Below are 21576 nucleotides of genomic sequence, written 5' to 3' on the forward strand. Positions count from 1 at the left end.
TTTATTTTAAAAAGTTTTCTCCCACCACTCACTTTAAATAATATATATATATATATATTAATATAAATTATAGTTTATAAACTATAAACTTTTTATAGTTTATACATATATAATTTATATATATAGTTTATATATATATTTGATGTAACATAATTTATATATATAGCTTATAATAATTGTATGGTTTATAATATAAATATAGTTTATATATATAATTTATATATAAACTTATATTATATATATATATATATATATTAATTTTTTCAATTTTTTAATAAATGCAATTTACTATATTTTTCATTATTTATTCACATTTTACTTTATTTCAATTTAATCCTTTTGTTTTTTAAATTTATTTCAAATTTTTAAGTCTTTCACTTTTATATGTATTCAATTTAGTCCTTAATTTATATTTGCATCTTCATTTGCCCCATTGTTAGTTGTATTTATATTTTGTAACTAGCCCATAACTTTTTAATGTGTTTAATTTAGTCATTTTTTTATATTAATTTAAACCTCACATTTTAAATTTATTTTTATTTAGTGCCTTACCTATGTGTGTTTAATTTATATTTAAATTTTATTTGTAATTTTTACATTTCTTCAATTTTGTCCTTAAATTTATATTTTTTACAAATTGATCCATGAATATTTATTTTGTCTTAATTTACTCAAAATCATACAATTACAACTTGCAATTCAACAATCACAAAGATGACAAAATTAATCTAAAAATAGAAACGACCTGACTTGAACTCATCTGTATCCGATAAATATTCGACCTGAATTTTATCTGTCATGATGTGACCCGAACTGAACGAGATCCGACTGAAGTCCACCCAACATGAATTAACCTGTTCTTTATCTGCTTCGGACCTGAACTGTTTTGACCTGAACTGACATCGATCCGAACTGAAAATAATCTGACCTGAACCCGTCGGATCTGGTGTCAAATCAACCTGAGTTGACCTATACCCGATTTTACCCAACCTGCCAAGATCCGACTGAAACCTCTCCGATTACCTGATTTTACAACCTTACAAGTAATCTAGCCTTCGTATAAGATCGTTTAAGTAACAATCCGGGTTAAAGTACATTTACATTTTGCATCGATCCTTAATTCTGTGCAGATACTTGAGCTCTTAAGAGGGGGAAAGGCAGTTGAAACATTTACAGAAAGCCAAGAACATCAAAATGATTATGAAGTTTATCCGAATTCGAGGGCTGAGTTGCATTAAGTGTTGCAATGCTTGATGTTGGTGATGATTCTTCATCGTTTAGTAGCATGGAGCAGAGCAAAACTGTTCGATGGAAGATGTTTGAAAGAAAGATGGAGCCGATCATCAAGCTTCAATTAGATTCATTTTTAAAGTTGGCATCTTGAAGTTTATAAAGAACATTGTTTGCAAAAAAAAAAAAAAAGAACCACAGTTTAGGGATTTTTTTGTATTGTACAGTGAGGATAAAGAAAAAGAGACAAAACCAGCACCCAGTGCTGAGGTGTAATTTGGAGAACGTTGATTCTTGTGCAAATAATAATATGATTGTCCAAACTCCAAAGGTTTATGAAGTTGACAAAATAGAAGAGTATTTATTAATTATATGTTGATTTAAAGAGATTACATGAATCCGGCTCAAAAAAATATATATAGATGAATCCGGCTCACAAAATAGAAGAGTATTTATTAATTATATCTTGAAGTTTAAGGTTTTGAGTAGTGATATTATTTAAGAGAGAGAAATTTGACTTGGGAGGGTTATGTCTGAGGAAAAATTATTAGATGAATCCGGTTCACAAAAAATATATATAGATGAATATGGCTTACCATGTTATTCGTCCTAACTAATAACATTTCTCATAAATAAGCTTTTGTTATATGTAATTTAAATTAATTAATTAATTAAATATTAATAATTATAAATCGAAGAAGATAAAATTAAACTATCCCTAGATATATGAAACTAGAATTATCAATTGTAATTATTGGATGATTAATATTATATTTTTTATCAACAAATTATAAATTTTAGAGTAAATACACTAAACTTAAACTATTAGTTTTAGTATGTTTTAGTACCTTAACTTTTAATTTTTTTCAAAAGCATACCTAAAGTTTAGTTTTTATTTCATTTTATTATCATGTTCAAAATTTAACGTTAAGTTTTGAAGAAAATGAAAGTTTTGGTACTAAAACGAATCAAAACTGATAGTTTAGGTATTTAATGCATGAAGCTTTCAACGGCGGGGTACTAAAATGCAACAAAAACTAAATGTTAGGTATAGTTTAAAAAAATTAAAAGTTTAGGTACTAAAACGAATCAAAACTGATAGTTTGAGTACTCAATATGTAGTTTATCCTAAATTTTAATACATTAAGAATAAATAAAAACCCTTTACTACCTCTATCCCACTAAAAAAATGAATTGTATTTTATTCTTATAAGCTTTACGGAAACTGATTCCAAGTCTAACATTCTGCTCTAACAACTCTAACAGACTTCAACCACTATAACAACTAAAGCAGTTAGATATCAACTTCATATTCTTAACATTATCCCTACTTTTCTTCATCTCCTTCAAACGACGACACCTGCACCTTAAACCAAAACGTTTTAAAGAAGGCTTTTGACAAAGGCTTAGTGAAACTATTTGTCATGAGGAAGACACAGAGATTTAGAAACTTGGAGGAAGGAATAATAATATAGAAGAAATATTGGGTTAGGTATGAAAGAAGGTGTTGAGTTTAGTCTCTCTAGAGTTTATGGATTTTGGTTCTGGAAGTTGGGTTTGTGAACTATAATTATTTTCCTCGCTCTTAAAGAAGAAGAAAGAAGAACATGGATTTTTTTTAAATATTTAATTATCACGTAATATTTTTGTTAAAGGATTAATGTCAGTTAACGGTTAAAAGATTAAAATCAAACAGATCAATAATATTATAGATTATAATTAAATGAATCGATAATATTTGAGATTATAATGAGACGGATAAATGATTATTTTTAAAATTAGTGATCAAAGTTAATCATACCAATAACAAAAGGCAGTATTCGCATACCCTTCTTAAAATTTACAGTGAAGCCGCTGAAGTGCCTTGGAATCTCTGCAACAAGACCAAATGGGCTCTTGGTTTTTCACTTTGTTTCTGGTACGTCCATTTTGGGAATCTTCAAAATGCCATAAATCATAAATCTACCATTTTTCAATGAACTTTTCAGCATTATTAAAAAAATTCATATAAATAATCTCTTTTTTATCTTTTGTTTTTTCTTAATTCATACGCTTTTTATTCTCACCCCCCTCTCTGAAACGAACAGCCCCCGCTTATTTTTCCAGCAAACCTGTTCGTCGAATATATGATAACGATGCTCTTTTTCCGAATATTTGTACTTTTGATTTCCTGTTGAACTTTAAATTGTATCGACTTGTTCGTTTCGTCTCAGCTTGTTCCACTTGCTGTGGTCTTTTTCCCGAGTAAGACACTTCTTCCTTTTTTCGTTGATAATTGCCTGATTCGTTTCCATTGGGAACTTTCTTTTTCATATGTTGCAATGATTTCTATGAAAAAAGTGCTGGGTCGTTACTGAATTGCTTTAATTTGGTTGTATGTATAAGCATTCATGTGGGAATTATTATAATATTTGAATGCCTTAATTTGCTTCTTTGGTATTGCTACTTGCTAATTGAGCGCGGTTTATTAATTGGGTCAGGCACAAAATCGTGAATTGATCTCTTCTTTACTAGATTTAAGTGGGATTTGTGTTGTGATGGACGATGGGGAGCTTGATTTTTCGAACCAAGAAGTGTTTTCCGGCAATAACATAGGTGATATTCCTAGCAGTTGCTCGATGGACAGTTTTTTTGATGAATTACTCAATGATTCCCATGCCTGTACCCATACACACACTTGCAACCCACCCGGCCCTGATAACTCTCATACGCACACATGTTTTCATTTTCACACCAAAATCGTGCCTGCCACGAGTGAAGATAATGTTGCTGTTGATGATTCGGCCGAGTCTAGGGAGAAGAAATCGAAGAAACGTACTTTAGGTAATCGAGAAGCTGTTAGGAAGTATAGGGAGAAGGTTAAGGCACGAGCTGCTTCTTTGGAGGACGAGGTTGTGAGATTGAGAGCATTGAACCAGCAGCTGGTGAAGAGATTACAAGGTCAGGCTGCATTGGAGGCTGAGGTCGTGAGGCTTAAGTGTTTGCTTGTTGATATTCGAGGAAGAATCGAAGGGGAGATTGGATCGTTTCCTTATCAGAAACCAGCAACTAATGTTAACATGATCAATGTGCCTAGTGATGCTTATGTGACGAATCCCTGCAATGTGCAATGCAACGATCAGATGTATTGCCTTAATCCTGGAGGTGAAGATAAAACAGGAGAAGCTGCTGCGCTGAATGGACAAGGATTTAATGGTTGCGGCTTCGACAATATTCAGTGCTTGGCGAATCAGAACTCTGGAGCAAATGAGCTTTCTACCGGTGGGGTTAGAATTGGAGGATCCAATGGCAATTCTTCTAGCACAAAAAGGAGGAAAGGTATAATTTAGGAGTCTTTATCTTAATTTCTTCATAAAATTTATGTTGGATGCTGGAACATTAATTCTGGTTTGGTTTATCGATATTTTATTGTCAATTGTAACTAGTATTTTGGCTATGGTTATTTGATTCAGTAATTTCTGACTTTGACTTCCAATTATACAGTGTGTTTGACACAATTATAAGTGTTCATGATTGTTCTAAGTATGTTAACCATCTAGTAATTCTAATTAAATAACTAGTATTTGTTATTGGAGTTTACATGAGAAATAAAGACCAGCATCAGTGGTGAAACATTATTTGAAAAATTAAATTTCTTTATGTTCATGTTTTTGCTCTCTCATGTTAAACTTGGCTATGTTTATAGTATAGAGAAAAACAGTATATTTGTTGTTGAATGTCTAACTTATCCAAGTCCTTATGTGTATTAACCGTGCTTATAAGGAGGCCACTTGTTTTTTGCAATATTCGGAATACTATGATCCATGGTTGATTGTTTCAAAACTGAATACAGCTGCATACAATGTGTAAAACTCTGCTTTTGAATGTGTTATGGCTGTGATACTGACATTTATTTTATTCCGAGGTGTTCATCAAGCTACAGCAGGTTGATAACCGTTCGGAAGGGGGTACATATTTGTGTTCTAACAAGCGGTTTCCTTTGGATGCATAACCTTCATTAGTCAGGTTGCGTTGCTTTTTTTATTTTAGTTTTTCATTTTCTGTTCTCTTTTTTTCAACCCTACTTATGGGTTATTAGAGGTGGGTTTAGGGTGTCTTTAGTTTATGGTTCTAAAGCCAACAAACTTGGGAAGCTGAAACTTCTGGATTTTTATAGTATGCAGCTTTTATGAGTGGTGACAGACGTCTGGTTTCTTAGCAAGTTAAAACTTGGCTCAATAAAACGCCTTATCCCATCTTCTTACTCACAATGTATGATATTCATCGGAAATTACTATCAATGATGCTGTGCTATGCTTTGTAGTGTTTTTCCTGCTTTCTAACGTATATGAACTCTGTTATTGCTGAACCACAGAATAAATGGTGGAATAACTTTGAGGTTTCGAAAGTGTGAGCCCTTACAGGTGAGTTACAAGTTCCACTCCTTGCAGTCATGCTTTGTGATTCACATATGAAGCTACGAATTAGCTTGCATTGGTTTCGGCCTTTCCTATTCCGGTTTTGCATGGCATTGACAAAGCGCAGGAAGTTTGCCTTTTGCATATGAGCATTCTTTAGCTGTGGGGTTGCCTACTCGAGAGTGAAGTGGCCGTCTTTTAATAAAAAATTATGGTCTGTAAGTGATAACGGACCCCAGAGATTAACCCTCGTCTACCTTGCTAATGCTACAATGCTAGAGTTGGAACGAAAATACAAAGGAAAGTGTGGGTTTGAGGTTGGGTAATTCAAGCATTCTTAGATCCTGAATTTCAACTGTTGACTTGTTCTTGTCTTTATTGCTGGCGATTTCAGACAAAGATGTTTGAACCGAAACTGGGATTCAGAATCTCTGGATCAAGAGTATTGAATTGGGAATTACAGGGAAACAGCCTCTGCTTTTGGTGTTCCCACAAAGTTTCATTTAATATTAGTTGGGCGGTGGGAAATTGAACCCCACTTGTCACCCACCATTTTTATTAGCTTTTGTGGTGAACCATCTTTGGTACGAAGGTTACATTTGCCTCTTATGCGTCTTATTTAATAAACATGAATGCAGCAGGAATTTATGAATTTATATTAAAATTTTAAGGATGTAAAATTATAAAATTTTAAAGATGTTAAATCCAATTATTAATAAAATATAAAATAAATAAATATTTAAATTATAAAATTCTTATAAATATGATCTCTAAGTCCATCCTTATTTATATGTCTAACCCTTATGTAACAAATGGATCACTCCAACTTTAAAAGTTACCTACCAGCCTTCATGATTTACGTTTATATGTGTCAATGTTTAACTAATTTTAATGAGGCAACTGTCTAACTTTGTTCATAACTACTCAATCATGCTTCCTCCCCTTATAGCTATGTATAGCTGGGTTGTAATTGAGATGAGATAGGTTACGAGTCATTCGAATTTGATCATAGTTTGATTAATATTTGAATGGAATAAATTTGATTGGAGTTTGAACTCGACTCGAATTTTATTTGATAGACGGCTCGAAAAATTTGCAAGTAACTCAAAAAAATATATTTAATTTTAAATTAAATTATTAATAATATTAATATTTATATATTATTTTCTTAATACAATATAAAGTTTTATGTATTTAAGGCTTAAATTCTAACTCCAGTTTCAGTTTGAGCTATAACCAAATTAAGTCTAAGAATATTTTGAATTCAAGTTCTTTTGAGTTCGAATCAAGTTTTAGTTTTTGATTTTAACTTTGAATCAAACTTAAAAATTTTGAACTCATAATATTTCGATTAAAAAAACATAGATTAGATCCAAAATAAAAAAATTACAAGATCCAAACCAATTCAATACAACAAAATATATTCTCTCTGTCTTTCGTCTTAATCAAATCACATAACAGAACAAGCAGCAGGGTTTTCGTCGCTAAAAGCTGTGGTGTATCTAACTTCAGTGGAGCTTGCACGTGCCAGATACATCCCCTGCGAGTCCTGTGCGTTGCGAACGAACCCCGCCGGCGCCCTCTTGTCGTAAACCCCTTGGGCGTAAGGGTGAGCCACCACGTCGTACGGAACGTACGGCCACAGCTCCACCTTCTTGCCCGTCCGGTGTCCCACGCGTGCCACCACCTTCGATGGCTCCACGTATCCGACCACCGTCAGCTTGCTGGCCTTGCGGTCCACGTCCACATGCGTCACGCCTTTCATCCCTTCCACTGATTTCTTCACTTTGCGCTCGCATCCTTCGCAGTCCATCTTCACCTTCATCTCCACCGTCTGAGAAACAAAAAAGGATTACAGGTCGGTTTGATATTTTATTAGTGACGCTTTCAACAAAGTACCGCTTGTCGGAACATGACAAAAACGGATAACCACAAACGCATCCATGGTGTTTTGTCGCTTAGATAAACCGACAAAGAAAAACCCATCAAAAACATAAAACCTTAGCATAATGATGGGTAGATCTGATCCGAGACCCAAACCAGTTAAATCTAATCAAATGAATCCAGGAAAAAAAAAACTTAAGAACACAACAGAAACAGCAGATATTTTAATCTACTTACAAAGAGACAGCTTATATACCTGCAACTGCCTACGTTTCTTCTTGAGCTTGGAACGGCCATGAGAACAGTCAAACAGATCAGAAACATGATCCAGAACACCCATTTTTTTGTTCTCTCTCTTGTCTGATCTCACTAAAATGGACACTTTTTCCTCTGATTGATAATTTGAGTACCAGCCAGAAACAAAGAAGGAACAACCAACAGTAGAGTATATAACAAAGATCTCCAACCAAAATATCCTTTCGAAAATGAAAAGGGTTTTTCGCTGTGTAGAGTATGAATGAGAGAGTGATGCAGACGAGGAAATACAAGGAATTCCCCCGCTTTAATAAAGCAAGGGTTTTTACTTGCAGAAGAAGGAAGTCGTTTCTTCGTGGAAACCTATGTCGTTGGTTTTTCTGTGGCTCGCTAGTTTTTCGACACGTGTCAAAGTTATTTTCTTTCAGTCTTTCTTTACTTGTTGACTAGTGCATGGAAATCGATAAATTTAACGGTTATCCAAAATAGGGACGAGCGTATGGGGAAGCATGAAACGCGCACCGACTTCAGACAGAGACGTGGAGTGTGGGGCCGGTCCTTTGTTGTTTTCCTCGACTCGACGGGATCAGAGGAGAAGTCCACGCGCTTGGGGATTTTGTGGTCCCACTCCAACTGTGATACCAAACCGACCTCGGGTTTATGAATGGGTCCCACCATTGAGTTTACGGTTTTATTTCAATCCAGCCGACATATTTTAGGGTAAACTATGGGGATAGTCCCTATATTATGGTTTGTTCGAATTTGGTCACTAGTTTAAAAATTAAAGGGAAATAACGTTATCGATCCGTTTGATTTTAGTCCCTCAGTCATTAATTTTCGTTAACCCCTTTTGTTTAAGTCCCTAACATGGCTGAGGGACTAAAATCGAATGGGAGTTAATGACTGAGGGACTAAAATCAAACGGATCGATAATATTAGGAACTAAAATCAAACGGATCGATAACGTTAAGGATTATTCCTCTTGATTTTTAAATTGGTGATCAAAGTCGATCAGACCAAAAATATAAGAGATTATCTACATAATTTACCCTATTTTACAGTTGGGAACAAAATCTTGTCAATAAAAACCCAATTTAAACTTGGTTAGACCCAATTGTTGAAGGGTAAAATGTTTCTTTTGTCTGTTGGATCCCCTAGCCCATGAATTTTAATGCAACAATTTCCCTATACAAGTCACTCGCTGATAAGTAGGGATGATAATTTAATCTGAAACAGATGAGTTTCGACTTGACTCATCCAATTTGATAGGGTTATAATCCCTGTTGCCATCCTTACTAGTAAGTTATAATCCCCCAGTCCCACTAAACGTGTCTCTTTTAATTTTTAAAATCGTCTCATTTAAAATATCCTATTAAAAAATTCAACAAGCAACAACACTTACATTTCTTTTTTTACCCATGTATATCTCACTCTTTTACACACCTGTCAAAATAAATCTGTCAAATTAATTAATTATCATTTAGGGATAATTTATCATTTGCCTTAGTTAGATATATGATATATCTCCTAAAATTATGTGCATAGCTAATATAAAACACAAATTACGAGATGGAGTGAGTATAAATTTTAAAAAGTATTTAAACATTAAGCATATTAATTATATGTTTTAATGATTATATTATTCATTAGATCCTTATACTCTAGGTTGAAGAGTAAATCAATCCTTTATTCTAAATTTGAACAATTTGATAAAGTAGGGACTAATTTGCTTCTAAGCTTGTAATATACGGTCATGCTAGATATTATAACCATTTTCAATACGTGACACTATGCCCACAACTAGAGGTATTTATGAATCGTATCGAGTTTAGAATAATCTATTCTTTGTTTGTCGATATTTGATGTTGTCCAAAATATGAGCCTTGAATTTCACCTAAATCTATTTATATTTGTAAATGGTTAACCGAATCTTATTTTGTGTTCTAGTACTATTTTAAAGTTAACATTTAGTATTTATTTATTGTTTTCTTAAAAAAATATACATACTAATGTATTTTTAATGTTTACATCTTGATATTAAATAATATTATAGTTTAATTTTTATATAATATAATATAATATTATATTATATATTATAAACTTACAGACCAAATTAGATTTAAATTTTGAATATTAAAGTTAAAATTCGATTTATATTCTAAATGAATATACACACACTTAATATCTTTATCTAACCACTATCAAATTTCTAAATGAATATAAACTTATAGACCAAATTAGATTTACATTTTATCCCAAATCATTTTCTAGACTTAATTTCTTTATCTAACCACTATCAAATTTCGAACAAAATTGAATTAGATAAACAACCCTACACTTAAATAGATCTAAAATCAAAACACACACACACATACATATATACATATATATATATATATATATATATATAATACCCCTACTAACACACCAAATATGCTTTTTAATATATTCACACTACTTTTAAATCAGTCAATTTCATCATTAATAAATAGTTATAAAAAGTAGAATAATTTACACATTTAGTAACTAAATTATCATTTTTGATCCGTTTTAATATTTAAATATTTAATTTTTTTAAAAGAATATCCAATTTTAGTTTTTATTTCATTTTAGTACCAATATTAAAAATTTTACGTGTTTAGTACTTAAACTATCAATTTTTGTCTGTTTTAGTATGTAAACTTTCAATTTTTTTTCAAAATAACATTAATATTGAACATGGGTACTAAATGAAACAAAAACTAAATTTTAAGTATAATTTTTTTTTAAAAAAAATATTAAAACTAATAATTTAAATATTAAACACGTAATTTATCTTAAAAAATAATACAATTCTTTTAAAAATTCAACCCTATGTTTTAAAATTTTGATGTTTCATTTTAACTTCCTCAAAGCTCGTTTTGATTTGTATATTATTGCCCCCGACCACGGGAGAATACGCCGGTGGCGTTAGCTTATGTGTGTCACCAAGGGGCAAGTGCCAACCTCCCATTGCTCGGCAGATGCTCCCCCAATTGGAACGGTCAGCGACGGATTCACATTATATGAGATGAGTATCTGTTCACTCTTAAATATAAATTTTATTTGGTTAGTTATTTATTTTAGTGATGATGCTCGCTCTAATTTTATTTTGTTCATTTCATTTAAAAATTTTATGTTATTAGTAAATATGTGTCCACCTAAAAAATATTTTTAGATATGTCACTGCGAGGGTAGAATATAATAAAGTCTCGTGGAATGAATGAAATCAAGGACCACTCATTTAGTAGTAGAATAAGGCTAGGGTGCTTATCGAGCGAGTCGATCGAGAGTTAGGAAGTGCTCGACTCATGTTCGTTAAAAAGTTTTGTTACTCGATTCGACTTCTTGCTCGTTAAGCTCGTTAAAATTTTGTTTGACTCGTGCTCGTTAAGAAAATTTATTACTCGAATCATTGATTGTTAAGCTCGTTAAAATTTTGCTCGACTCATACTCGTTAAGAAAATTTATTACTCAATTCATTGCTCGTTAATCTCATTAAGCTCGTTACACGTTAAGCTCACTAAAATTTTTATTTTATTTTTAACTAGAAGTAAAATCTACTAATACTATATAGAACTTAATATAAACATAAATTAATAAATTTAACCAAAAAAATCTAAATAGTATATGAAACAAATTCAAAGTCTAAACACTAAAATAACAATACATAAATATATTAAAATAATAATTAGGGTTCGATTTTTGAGTGTAATAAAATAATAATTACTAATTAATAATTTAGTGTTCTTAATTATTTATTAGAAAAATAATATATTAGTAATTTATCATCTTTTTTATTATCTATTAGTAAATTAGTAATTTTTCTGATGAAATAATTTTTTGAGATACTATAAAATTATATAAAAAATTTAATAAGTTACTCACGAACTTATCGATTTGAGTTAAACTTTGCTCAACTTAGCTTGTTAAGGTCTCAAGTCAAGCTTGAGTTCGAATCGAATTAACACGATCGAGTTTTTACTTTTTACCAAGTTTTAACCGAGTCAAATTCGAGATGCTCAACACATTAAACACCCCTAAATAAGTCCCCATATTCGTTGAAATACCGCTGCATATTCATGTGATTCTATTATAGTTTAGCACTAGGTTGACTGATAAACGTAGTTGGCTCCTTGGAATATCTAATCTATTTTTAACTCTTATTTCTAGATTCATGTAATTCTGGTGGTGCTTATGTGACGAATCCCTGCAATGTGCAATGCAACGATCAGACGTATAGCCTTAATCCTGGAGGTGAAGTTAAAGCAGGAGAAGCTGCTGCACTGAATGGACAAGGATTTAATGGTTGCGCCTCTGACAATATTCAGAACTCTGGAGCAAGTGAGCTTGCCTACAATTTTAAGTGTTCTTCATAGTTCTAAGTATGTCAACCATCCAGTAATTCTAATTAATAACTCGTATTTGTTATTGGAGTTTGCATGAGAAATAAGGACCAGCATCAGTGGTGAAACATTATTTGAATATTTAGTTATTGTTTTATAACCACATGAACTCTGTTATGGCTGAACCACGGAATAAGAGGTGGAATAACTTCGATGTTTCCATAGTTGATCCCTTACCAGGTGAGTTACAAGCTCCACTCCTTGCAGTCGTACCTTGTGATTGACAAAGGAAGCTACGAATCAGCTTGCATTGGTTTCGGACATTCCTATTCCGGTTTTGCATGGCATTGACAAAGCACAAGAAGTTTCTCGTATCTCAAAGCGGAAGGTGTAAACATTTTGTAACCATCATTTTTTTATTATTATATATAAAAAAAGAAAGAGAAACAATTTAATATTGTATTAGTTGGGGTTATAATAACCCCAACCTGCTATGTATCAACCCCCGGTTTTGTATGAAAAAAAAAAGCAGAAAAAAAAACTTGGTTTACTCCTACATGCCGGTGTTTTTTTCTTTCTTTTTTATGTTTGTTTTCTTTCTTTTTTAGCATGAATATGTATGATATGGTGAGAGTGAGGGGGTCGTGAGTGGTCAGTCTCCAGGAGGTCAGCCCTCGTCGGCGTTGTGGGCGGAGGTCGGTAGCCGGTGGCCGTTTGGCCATCGTTGTAAATGGGTTCGTTTTTAAATTATTTTCTTTTCACGTGTTTTCCGCTTGGTTTAGGTGGGGGGAGTGTTTTTAAATTGTTTGAATAAATTGCGTGCATAGTCTCCCAGTTTTATAGTATCTTAATTTTCTGGTAACTATTCCAAGGGAAAATCATGTTAGGGTCCCCTCTTTATGCATCTATTGTTGTATTTATTGTGATTCTGACTCCTGTTTTATTTTATTTTAATTTGGTCACTATTCTACTATATTATTTATTTCAAGTTAACTGCTAACTTTCATTTTATTGCATATTAACCACTAAATTTTATTTTATTGCACTCTAACAACTGTTATTTATTTATTTATTGTTTCTAATATTCGATATGACCTTGTGGTGACTCGATTCGGGGTACGATCCATATTATTATAGTCCGGACTCTATTAACTCCTAATTGTTATTATTATTATTATTATTATTATTATTATTATTATTATTTATTTAATTTGTTTGAATTATTATACGACCTTGAGGTGACCCGATCTGGGGTATAACATGCATTATTATAGTTTGAACTCCGCTAACATTTCTAAACTAACCAGTAACAACTAATTTTTATTTATTTATTTATTTATTTATTTTATGTTGAAATCATAGTACGACCTAGCGACGACCTACCCCGGGTATGACTCGCATTATTTACGGTCCGGGTTAAATATTAAAAATTAATGATAACATTTTATTTTTATTGTTATTTAATTTTATGCACATTTAAATTTTTGTATTTATTTAATTTAATTTCATTACTTTAATTTATTTTATTTTATTTTTGCCCTTCATTTTTCAATACGTTAATTTTAGTTCTTTAATTATTGTGTTTTATTTTCTGTTTATTATTTTGTCCCATGAATATATATATATATATATATATATATGCATGTTTCTTATTTTATCATATTGAATGCCTTATTTTGCTATCTTGCATTTTGATCCTTATGTTTCATTACTGATGTATATGACAATAATGAGGGTGATTCCAGGAAGCATCTATGGCAACAACTTGATATTGTTTATAGTCTTGTGAATTCTTCTCCTTGGCTTATTGGGGTGGCTTCAACGCCACCTCGAAACATAAAGAGAGCCTGAGTTTCATTGATTATTTTAGTAGTTTTGGCATGCATGATTTTCAAGACTGTGTGGAATGGTTGGGTTTGTCTAATAATTCTTACTTTGGGCCCTTATTTACCTTGTCAAATAAGCAACATAATAGTTATTTTGCTAGGAAGCTTGACAGAGTTTTGATTAATTCGATCTAGTTGTGCAAATTGTCTAACTGTTTTATTGAGTTTCAGGCTCCTATGGTCTCTAATCACAGCCCTACCTTGGTTTGGCTTAGTAAGGTGGCCCCTGCTGGTAGCCCTGGTCCTTTTAAATTCTTTAATTTTTGGGTATCTTATCCAGATTCTTTTGGAAATTTTAAGGTAGTCTTGATAGGTTCCTTGTAACTGGCATCACTCTTTTTGTTTTGTTCCAAAAGTTGAAGAGGCTTAAGAGTAATCTTCGGTTGCTTAATAAGGTCCACTTTAGTGATATTTATGGTAAAGTGAGAGTTAAAATAATTGAGCTGAAAAGTTTCAAGTTTTAAACTTGTCTGCTGCTACTAAAGGTGATTATATTGAGGAGAAAATTAAAACCCAAAATGAGTTGCATTGTTTTTAGAGTGATGAGATGATGTTCTACAAGCAGAAGGGTAAGGTCCAATGGCTCCAAGAGGGTGATCAAAGTATGAAAATCTTTTACTCAATTATTGCAACCAAGAATAAAAAAGAAACCATTAGGGTCCTGGTGGATTATAATGGTAACAGGTTGGAGAGTTTTGAAGGTATGTTTGCTGAGATAGTTAAATTCTTTAAGTAGTAGCTTGGTGTTGTTGATTCCAATGTGAGTGAGAATAATTTTGGGCTGTTGAAAGATTTGTAGCACTATTCTCTTCCCCATGGTACTGATGATATGCTTAGTAAGGCTATCTCAGATGTGAAAATTAAAGAGGTTATCTTTGAGCAGGGCAAAGATAACTCCCATGGCTCAATGGTTACACCCTTCATTTTTCAAGGTTGTTTGACCAGTTATGGGGATGATTTTGTTTTAGAAGTGAGACATTTCTTTGACACTTTTTCCTCCTTCCAGCTTCTAATTCTACAACTGTTATGTTGGTGCCTAATATTTAGAACCCTAGTATGGTGAAAGACTATGGGTCTATTTATTGTTGTTCGGTCATTTATAAAACTATTACCAAGGTTCTTGTAAATCAGTTAGATGTTGTTTTTCTTGGGACATTATCTTTGAATCAAGAAACGTTTGTCAAGAAGAGGAATATAGTGGATAACAACTTGTTAGCTCAAGAATTAGTTAAGGGTTATGCTAGGAAGACGATTTCACCACGGTGTGCTTTGAAGATTGATATTCAAAAAGTGATTGACTCTCTAAATTGGAAGTTTGTGTTCAACATCCTTGAGGCTTTTGGGTTGTTTGAGAGATTCATAAGTTGGATTAAAGTTTGCATTACTTCCCCTAATTATTCCATTGAATTCAATGGGAATTTGATGGGGTATTTTAGAGGAGCTCATGACATTAGGCAGGGAGATCAACTCTCTCCCTATATCTTTGTTCTTGTTATGAATGTCCTCTCGGGTATGTTTAATGTGACTGCTGCTAATGAGGCCTTTAGATATCATCCTCAATGTAAAAAAAAACTTAACCCATCTCTGTTTTGCTATTGATATTCTTGTTTTTTTGCCATGGTTCTCTTGATTATGTGTTTGGTTTTTGTAGTGTTTTAGAATAATTTTATGTCATGTCTAGGCTCAAGCTTAATGTTGCTAAATGTGAGTTATTTTGGCATGGGTTTTTGCTAGGTAAATGGAGGACATTCGAGATGTCTATAGTTTCAAGGTTGGTTGTTTACCTATGAGATATATAAAGGTCCTATTGGTTACTAGGAAGCTCACCAAGAGGGACTATGTTGGTCTCATTGAAAAGATCAAAGCTAGATTGAATCATTGGGTATGTAGACATTTGAACTATGCTGGTAGGCTTCAATTAATTCGATTAGTTCTTTTTAGCGTGGCGAAATTATTGGTGTAAGCAACTTGTCATTCCTCGGGGTGTCATCAAATGAGTTGATCAGCTTTGTTTTAGGTTGTAACACCCTAAATCCCAAGTTTATTTAAACAAGCCCATTAGATTTATAAGAAAACTTGATCTACGTTAAGGATGATGTTGGGCTTGGGTTAGGTTCAAATGTTAGAAGAATTGGGAACTTTAATAGTTGAGTAAAAGTAGAAAGACCAAAAGAGTTGTTATACCCTCTTAAGATTAAAAAAGCTGATATGTTTTAATAGTGATGATGTAATTTGCTTACCTACTCCCTTTACTTCCCTTATTTTCATCATTTTCTTATCTCATACCTTTTTCTTCTTCTTTATCTTTTTCTCCTTCAAGAAAACTTAGCAAAGGTGAAAACTTGATAATCCTCCAAACTCATTTTGGAATTTCCAAGGTAAGAATTGAATTCTCCTTACCTCAAGCTATCATTAAAGCTCGTAATTTCAAAGTTTGGTCGCAATAGCCATAGATTGTGTTTATTAGGATTTAGAGAACTAGGGAATTCTAGGTCATTTTTGGTAAACTTGAGTCTAGAAAAGTGTTCTTAGCCTCATTTTAGTCTCATAAACAAGTTAGCAACTCAATTTCTCATGTGATGCTAGTGAGGGAGATTGAAGAAGGTTCCAAAACCAAGAGCAAGGAAAAGTTAGCTCTTGGTTGAGTTATAGATGTTTTCATTAGCCTAAAGGTCAACATAACACATTTCTAACCTTCATATACCATTTTTGGGTCACTAAGTGCATTTGGTTAGCTCACCTTAGTTCATGGAACTTATGAGCATGTTCATGGTAGATTCTAGTTTGAAGTGTTTTTAAGCATGAAAAATAACTCCTTCTAACCTTATTTACTCGCATAAGATCTAAACATCACTAATGGCCTTAAGGGGGACAAATGGGAAGGGTTAAGTTGCATTTCATGCCTAAATCAGGGCATTTCTGTGAAACGATATCGGTACCACATGAACAGTACCAATATTGTTCTTTGAATGGTTAAAACAATATGATGTTTTAGTTTAGAGTATCAATACATGTTCGATGAGTATCTATAATGTTCCTAGGGTATCGATATTCATAGGGTAGTATCGATACCGTTTATAGATTTTAGATTCCAATAGCCAATTTTTTGGTACCCATACTCAAGAGTAAAGATGGGCATGGGTCAGGTTGGGTCGGGTTTTTGGTCCACCTGACCCGACCCGAGAACAAGAAATCCTTCACCTGAGACCCGACCCAACTAAAACAAGACCCGAACCCGACCAAATATATAATTTAAAAACTCGACCCGAAATAATAATAAAAATATTATTTTTATTCAATAAAAATAGTGACTTAATTGAAAAAAATAATATATATAGGGGTATTATTGTAATTATTCCTAAATATATAAGGTAAAATTATATTTTTTCGGGTCGGATATTTTTCACCATAAACCCAAACCCGACCTGACCTGACCTGAACATCACAATTAAAAAACCTGACCCGACCCGAATCCAATTTTTTTTTTAAAAAAACCCGATCGGGTCGAGACTCGTCGGGTTCGGGTCTCATGCCCATCCCTACTCAAGAAAGTATCGATACCTTAAATAAGGGTATTGATACTCAACTATTTTTTCAAACATCAAATCCATTTTGGTATCGGTACTTGGGGTAGTATTGATACCCTTATATATTAAGTATCGATACTCCAGATAAGAGTATCGATACTGAGAAATTTCCCTAAACATCGAAGCTATTTTTGATATCGATACCTAAAAGATTAATATCGATACTATAAGGCCAATATTGATACCCTCGTCCTGAGTAGGGTAAGGAACTATTCTCATCTCAAGTATGATAGTTTGAGGATTCAAGGACTTTTAAACTACATAAATAAGACTCTAAATGAGAACAACATTAACAACCATAATTACATCTAGAAACGTAAATCAATTAGGAAGTCATAGAACTAGCCTTGTATAACGTTTGGGAAACGGTCAGGACACATGAGATACTCTAGTTATAAGATGATCACTTGTATGTTAGAATGTCCGGGCATGTCCTAATTAGTGCACAAGGCACTTAAATGCTAATTGAGGGTAGATGCCCCAAGTACTCGTATGGAGTAGTTAACCAGGTGGATGTTTCCGATGTAAAAATTTTGGATCCCACCTTTGGTAGGCTAGAAGGGTGTATGTCCCTAAAATGTAGTGAAACCCTCTGACCACTCCATGATGTTTACCTTTGTATTTATGTTTAGATTAGCATTCTAATATGATAATATTTATGTTTGCAAGCATGATCATATAATGGACGCGTGTAGTATAGTTGGGTTATTAGTGTGGCACTAAACTTGTAAGCCAAACGTTTGGAATTTGTTTCTGTGCGCAAGTTCTTAGAATGAGCATTGGAGGAGCTTATTACGCATACCATATTCTATACCAACACATCTTTTGAGTACATCTAAAGTATATTTTTAGAGGGCATGTACTGTATATGAACCTACTATATTCGATTCGTAACTATATTTTGAATTTCCCTTTTAAACTAGTTTCAATGTATTTTGGGGCTCCTGTATTTGTAAAATTAAATATTTTATTTCTATTTTATGAATATGATGAATGTTTTTATACGGTCTTATGAATTTTTTAAAAAGAAAAATTTTGGGTTAGTCACTTCAGTGGTCTCGTGTGACATACTAATCTAACGATATTCAAATTGTATTATATTAGAAAGTTAAATTTAGTGATATCATATCATTAGGTTTTGTCATTCCTAGGATCTGTGGGTTAAAGTCAGTAAGGATCTATATGTATACATGCCCCTAGAGTATTGAGATGTACTTTGTGTTTGGATCTGTGATAATGACTCATTTACCATTGTTTATTTCAGAGAAAGATTATAGACGTGTAACACCTTAAATTCCAGTTAGTAGTTTCTGGTTTACCCATAAAGTTCGTAATTGAGTTTGTTAGGCTTGATTTGGTTGGAATTGGGCCCAATTAGGCTTAAAAGGAAAATTTTAATTATAATGCAAAATGTGAATGACTAAAAGTGTAATTTTCTCATTTATGGAAAAATGAGGATTTTATATCCTCCTTCATCTTATTCTTTTCATTTTCCTCCTCCTCATTTCCTTCTTCTTCTTCTTATTATTCTTCTTCCTCTTCCTCTTTATCTCCATGTGCCATAGTTAAAAGTGAGTCTTTTGAGTCATTTTATATTTATTTTAAACTTCATTTTTCATCTTCAATCCTTCTAAAAAACTCTTCTTAATGATTCAAAGCCTTGGGTTCTTTGTTTGAAAAAATGGAGGTTTGCCATACAATCACTAGAGGAGAGTGATTGGTGGTTAAATGAGCTCTATTTTCGGATTATAACATCAATGTAGTGTATTTCTAAGCCTTTTTGGTGTTAAGGCTTTCATAATCATGAAGTTTTGAGGAAATTTGGGGTTTTAAGCATTTTTAGGGTTTATACTTAATGTCATGATTAGATGACAAAATTGATGTAAAGAAGGTGTTTTTATGCCATTTTAAGACCCTAAATAACTTCCTGAAGCTTTAGCACATGATTAGGAACCAAACTAAGGCATTTTGGTGATTTTGGGTGTTTTCCAAGCTTAAATAAGACATTTAGGTTCGATTATCGATATTAGAGTATCAATGTTAGATGAACAATATTGATATTGGATGAACTAAGTCGATTTGAGAATTTTCTAAGGGGAGTATCGATACAGCTTTCCTAGTATCAATAATTAGGGTAACAATATCCATATTGGGGTAAACTTTGCAATCCAGTAGCCATTTTTGGTACCGATACTCAAATGGGTATCGATACTACAAGTAGAGTATCGATGCTACCCACATTGGATGGTTAGATTTGACCTCACAAAGGCCTGTATGAGTCAAGGATGATCCAAAATGGTAGAACTTAGTCTGTGAAGGATGTAAATGGCCAAAAGGGCCCGAAAACGCTCATATGAGTAGGTTACAACCGAAGTTACCATACCAAGTGTATTACTTTTGTGTTTCTTCAATCGAACATGTATTGAGTAATCGTGAACGAAATATCATTTTGAAAGATGTGTCAGTGAGTGAGATGATGAATGACATGACTAAAGTGTTAGTGGAAAACAAGCACTATACCCGAAATGCTAGGAGAATGACTAGGGAGTCGTTGTCAGTGAACTATACCCGAATTGAGTGTTGGGATAATTATCTTATACCTAGTGGGTATAAATGATTATGAATTTCCTTAAGGGTATAAAACACTAAAATACTAATAAACTCTTGTATAACATTATAGGAGAGAGAACGAACGAGATAGTAATGAGTGAGGGAACGATCCTACTTACTTTTGTTGTAATTGATAATAATGACAAGACAATCATGTGATAATAATATAATGGTAATGATACTTGTGTCAAAATCATAAGAACCTTATGAGGTAAAATTCCACAAGACTAGCCATTGTATGACGCTCAAAAAACAAGAAGGACACCCGAGTTACTCTGGTAGTATGAAAATCGCCTTGTGTGTATAGAATATTCAGATATATCCAAATCAGTTCATAGGCACTTTAAAAGCTAGTTGGATGTCATGTCGATACTAAGTGACTTGTCATATCTCAAGTACTCTAGAGGATTAGACTAGCTTGACAAGATGTCGATATTGTTGACCCGGATCTAGCCTGAGGTAATTAGGAGGTGTCAATGTTGTATGACCCGAACCTAGCCTGAGGTAATAAGGAGATGTTAATTTTGTGTGACCCAGATCTCGCCTAAGTTTCCTATGGTAAGAAAATAGAGGTGTGAGTTATGTGACGCTATGTGACCTTAAGCTACACCATGATACTTACTTGTTATTGTATGATTGTACCTGGTGTCTTTGTAATACTGGGTGCTATCATTGTGTTTTGTATGATTGTGCATTGTATTATTATACTGATATTAGAGACTTAGTATACGTTTACTCATGGTGAGGCCCTTAGCCGAGACAAAGGGAAGCGTGAGACTTACACTAGAGGTGTAAGACTTTTGAACCTTAAGTATATATCACTTGATTAAGATCATACATGTACATACTATTTTTTTCCATGTCTTCTAGCATGCTTATGTTTATGAGATTCATATGATGTTCTAGATTAGCGATTATACTAATGGGCTTTGTAAACTCAACGTTCGGATGTTTTTCATTTGCAGGTTAGTACACTAAGTTGTTTGATGAGCACATCGTAGTAAGATTTCCAGCATTCCTCACAGAGTATTGTATGTTTATTTGTGGTGGGCATATGTATTCATAACACTCGTACTTATATATTGGGATTTTTAAACTTGAGTTGTATTACTTTTTTTAAACTATTTGTCACGAAGCTCCGATTTATAAAAATGATTTCATTACTATTATTGATGTCTTTTTCACAAAGCGGTAGTGTTTTAAATGAAAAAAATGGTTAGCCACTTCGGTGGTTCCGTGTAATATTTTAATCCTCTGAATTTCAGTTCAAACCGAATTAGGGTATTACAGGACGAGAGTACAACCCCTAGCCATGAAGGTAAAGAGAAAAGACGTGTCTCCTTAGTTGGTAACACTGACGATG

The 21576-nt window shown here is 33.0% G+C and overlaps 2 protein-coding genes and 1 pseudogene across 4 annotated transcripts; 2 read left to right on the plus strand and 1 right to left on the minus strand.

Moving 5' to 3' along the window:
* The window catches only part of LOC120211285, a 16053-nt pseudogene extending 14695 nt beyond the window's left edge, over positions 1-1358 (plus strand).
* Positions 1359-3289: 1931 nt separating this feature from the next.
* LOC120211396 (basic leucine zipper 19-like) lies at positions 3290-6117 on the plus strand. 3 transcript variants are annotated; one of them, XR_005524593.1, is made up of 4 exons: positions 3290-3474; positions 3711-4548; positions 5135-5235; positions 5585-6117. XR_005524593.1 is itself a non-coding variant. In XM_039209937.1 (3 exons), the coding sequence occupies exons 2-3, from the start codon at positions 3768-3770 to the stop codon at positions 5158-5160; spliced, it is 807 nt and encodes a 268-aa protein (XP_039065868.1). In that variant the 5' UTR covers positions 3290-3474; positions 3711-3767; the 3' UTR covers positions 5161-5330. The 3 variants fall into 3 exon arrangements, 1 of the variants encoding a protein (XP_039065868.1); XR_005524594.1 differs by having other exon boundaries at positions 5147-5235; positions 5585-5701; XM_039209937.1 differs by lacking the exon at positions 5585-6117 and having other exon boundaries at positions 5135-5330.
* A 933-nt stretch (positions 6118-7050) lies between these two features.
* LOC120211397 (heavy metal-associated isoprenylated plant protein 26-like) lies at positions 7051-8036 on the minus strand. The gene is made up of 2 exons (XM_039209938.1): positions 7768-8036; positions 7051-7461 (listed from the first exon to the last, which is right to left on the minus strand). The coding sequence occupies exons 1-2, from the start codon at positions 7849-7851 to the stop codon at positions 7078-7080; spliced, it is 468 nt and encodes a 155-aa protein (XP_039065869.1). The 5' UTR covers positions 7852-8036; the 3' UTR covers positions 7051-7077.
* Positions 8037-21576: the final 13540 nt, after the last annotated feature.

This window comes from Hibiscus syriacus, unplaced genomic scaffold (assembly GCF_006381635.1).
Source record: "Hibiscus syriacus cultivar Baekdansim isolate YM2019G1 unplaced genomic scaffold, ASM638163v2 tig00109972_pilon, whole genome shotgun sequence".
Lineage (NCBI taxonomy): Eukaryota > Viridiplantae > Streptophyta > Magnoliopsida > Malvales > Malvaceae > Hibiscus > Hibiscus syriacus.

Coding starts and splice junctions, on each gene's coding strand:
- LOC120211396 (XM_039209937.1), top strand. CDS start 3,768: ATGGACGATGGGGAGCTTGATTTTTCGAACCAAGAAGTGTTTTCCGGC. Junction 4,549..5,134: donor TAGCACAAAAAGGAGGAAAG/GTATAATTTAGG, acceptor TTTTATTCCGAG/GTGTTCATCAAGCTACAGCA.
- LOC120211397 (XM_039209938.1), bottom strand. CDS start 7,851: ATGGGTGTTCTGGATCATGTTTCTGATCTGTTTGACTGTTCTCATGGC. Junction 7,462..7,767: donor AGAAACGTAGGCAGTTGCAG/GTATATAAGCTG, acceptor TTTGTTTCTCAG/ACGGTGGAGATGAAGGTGAA.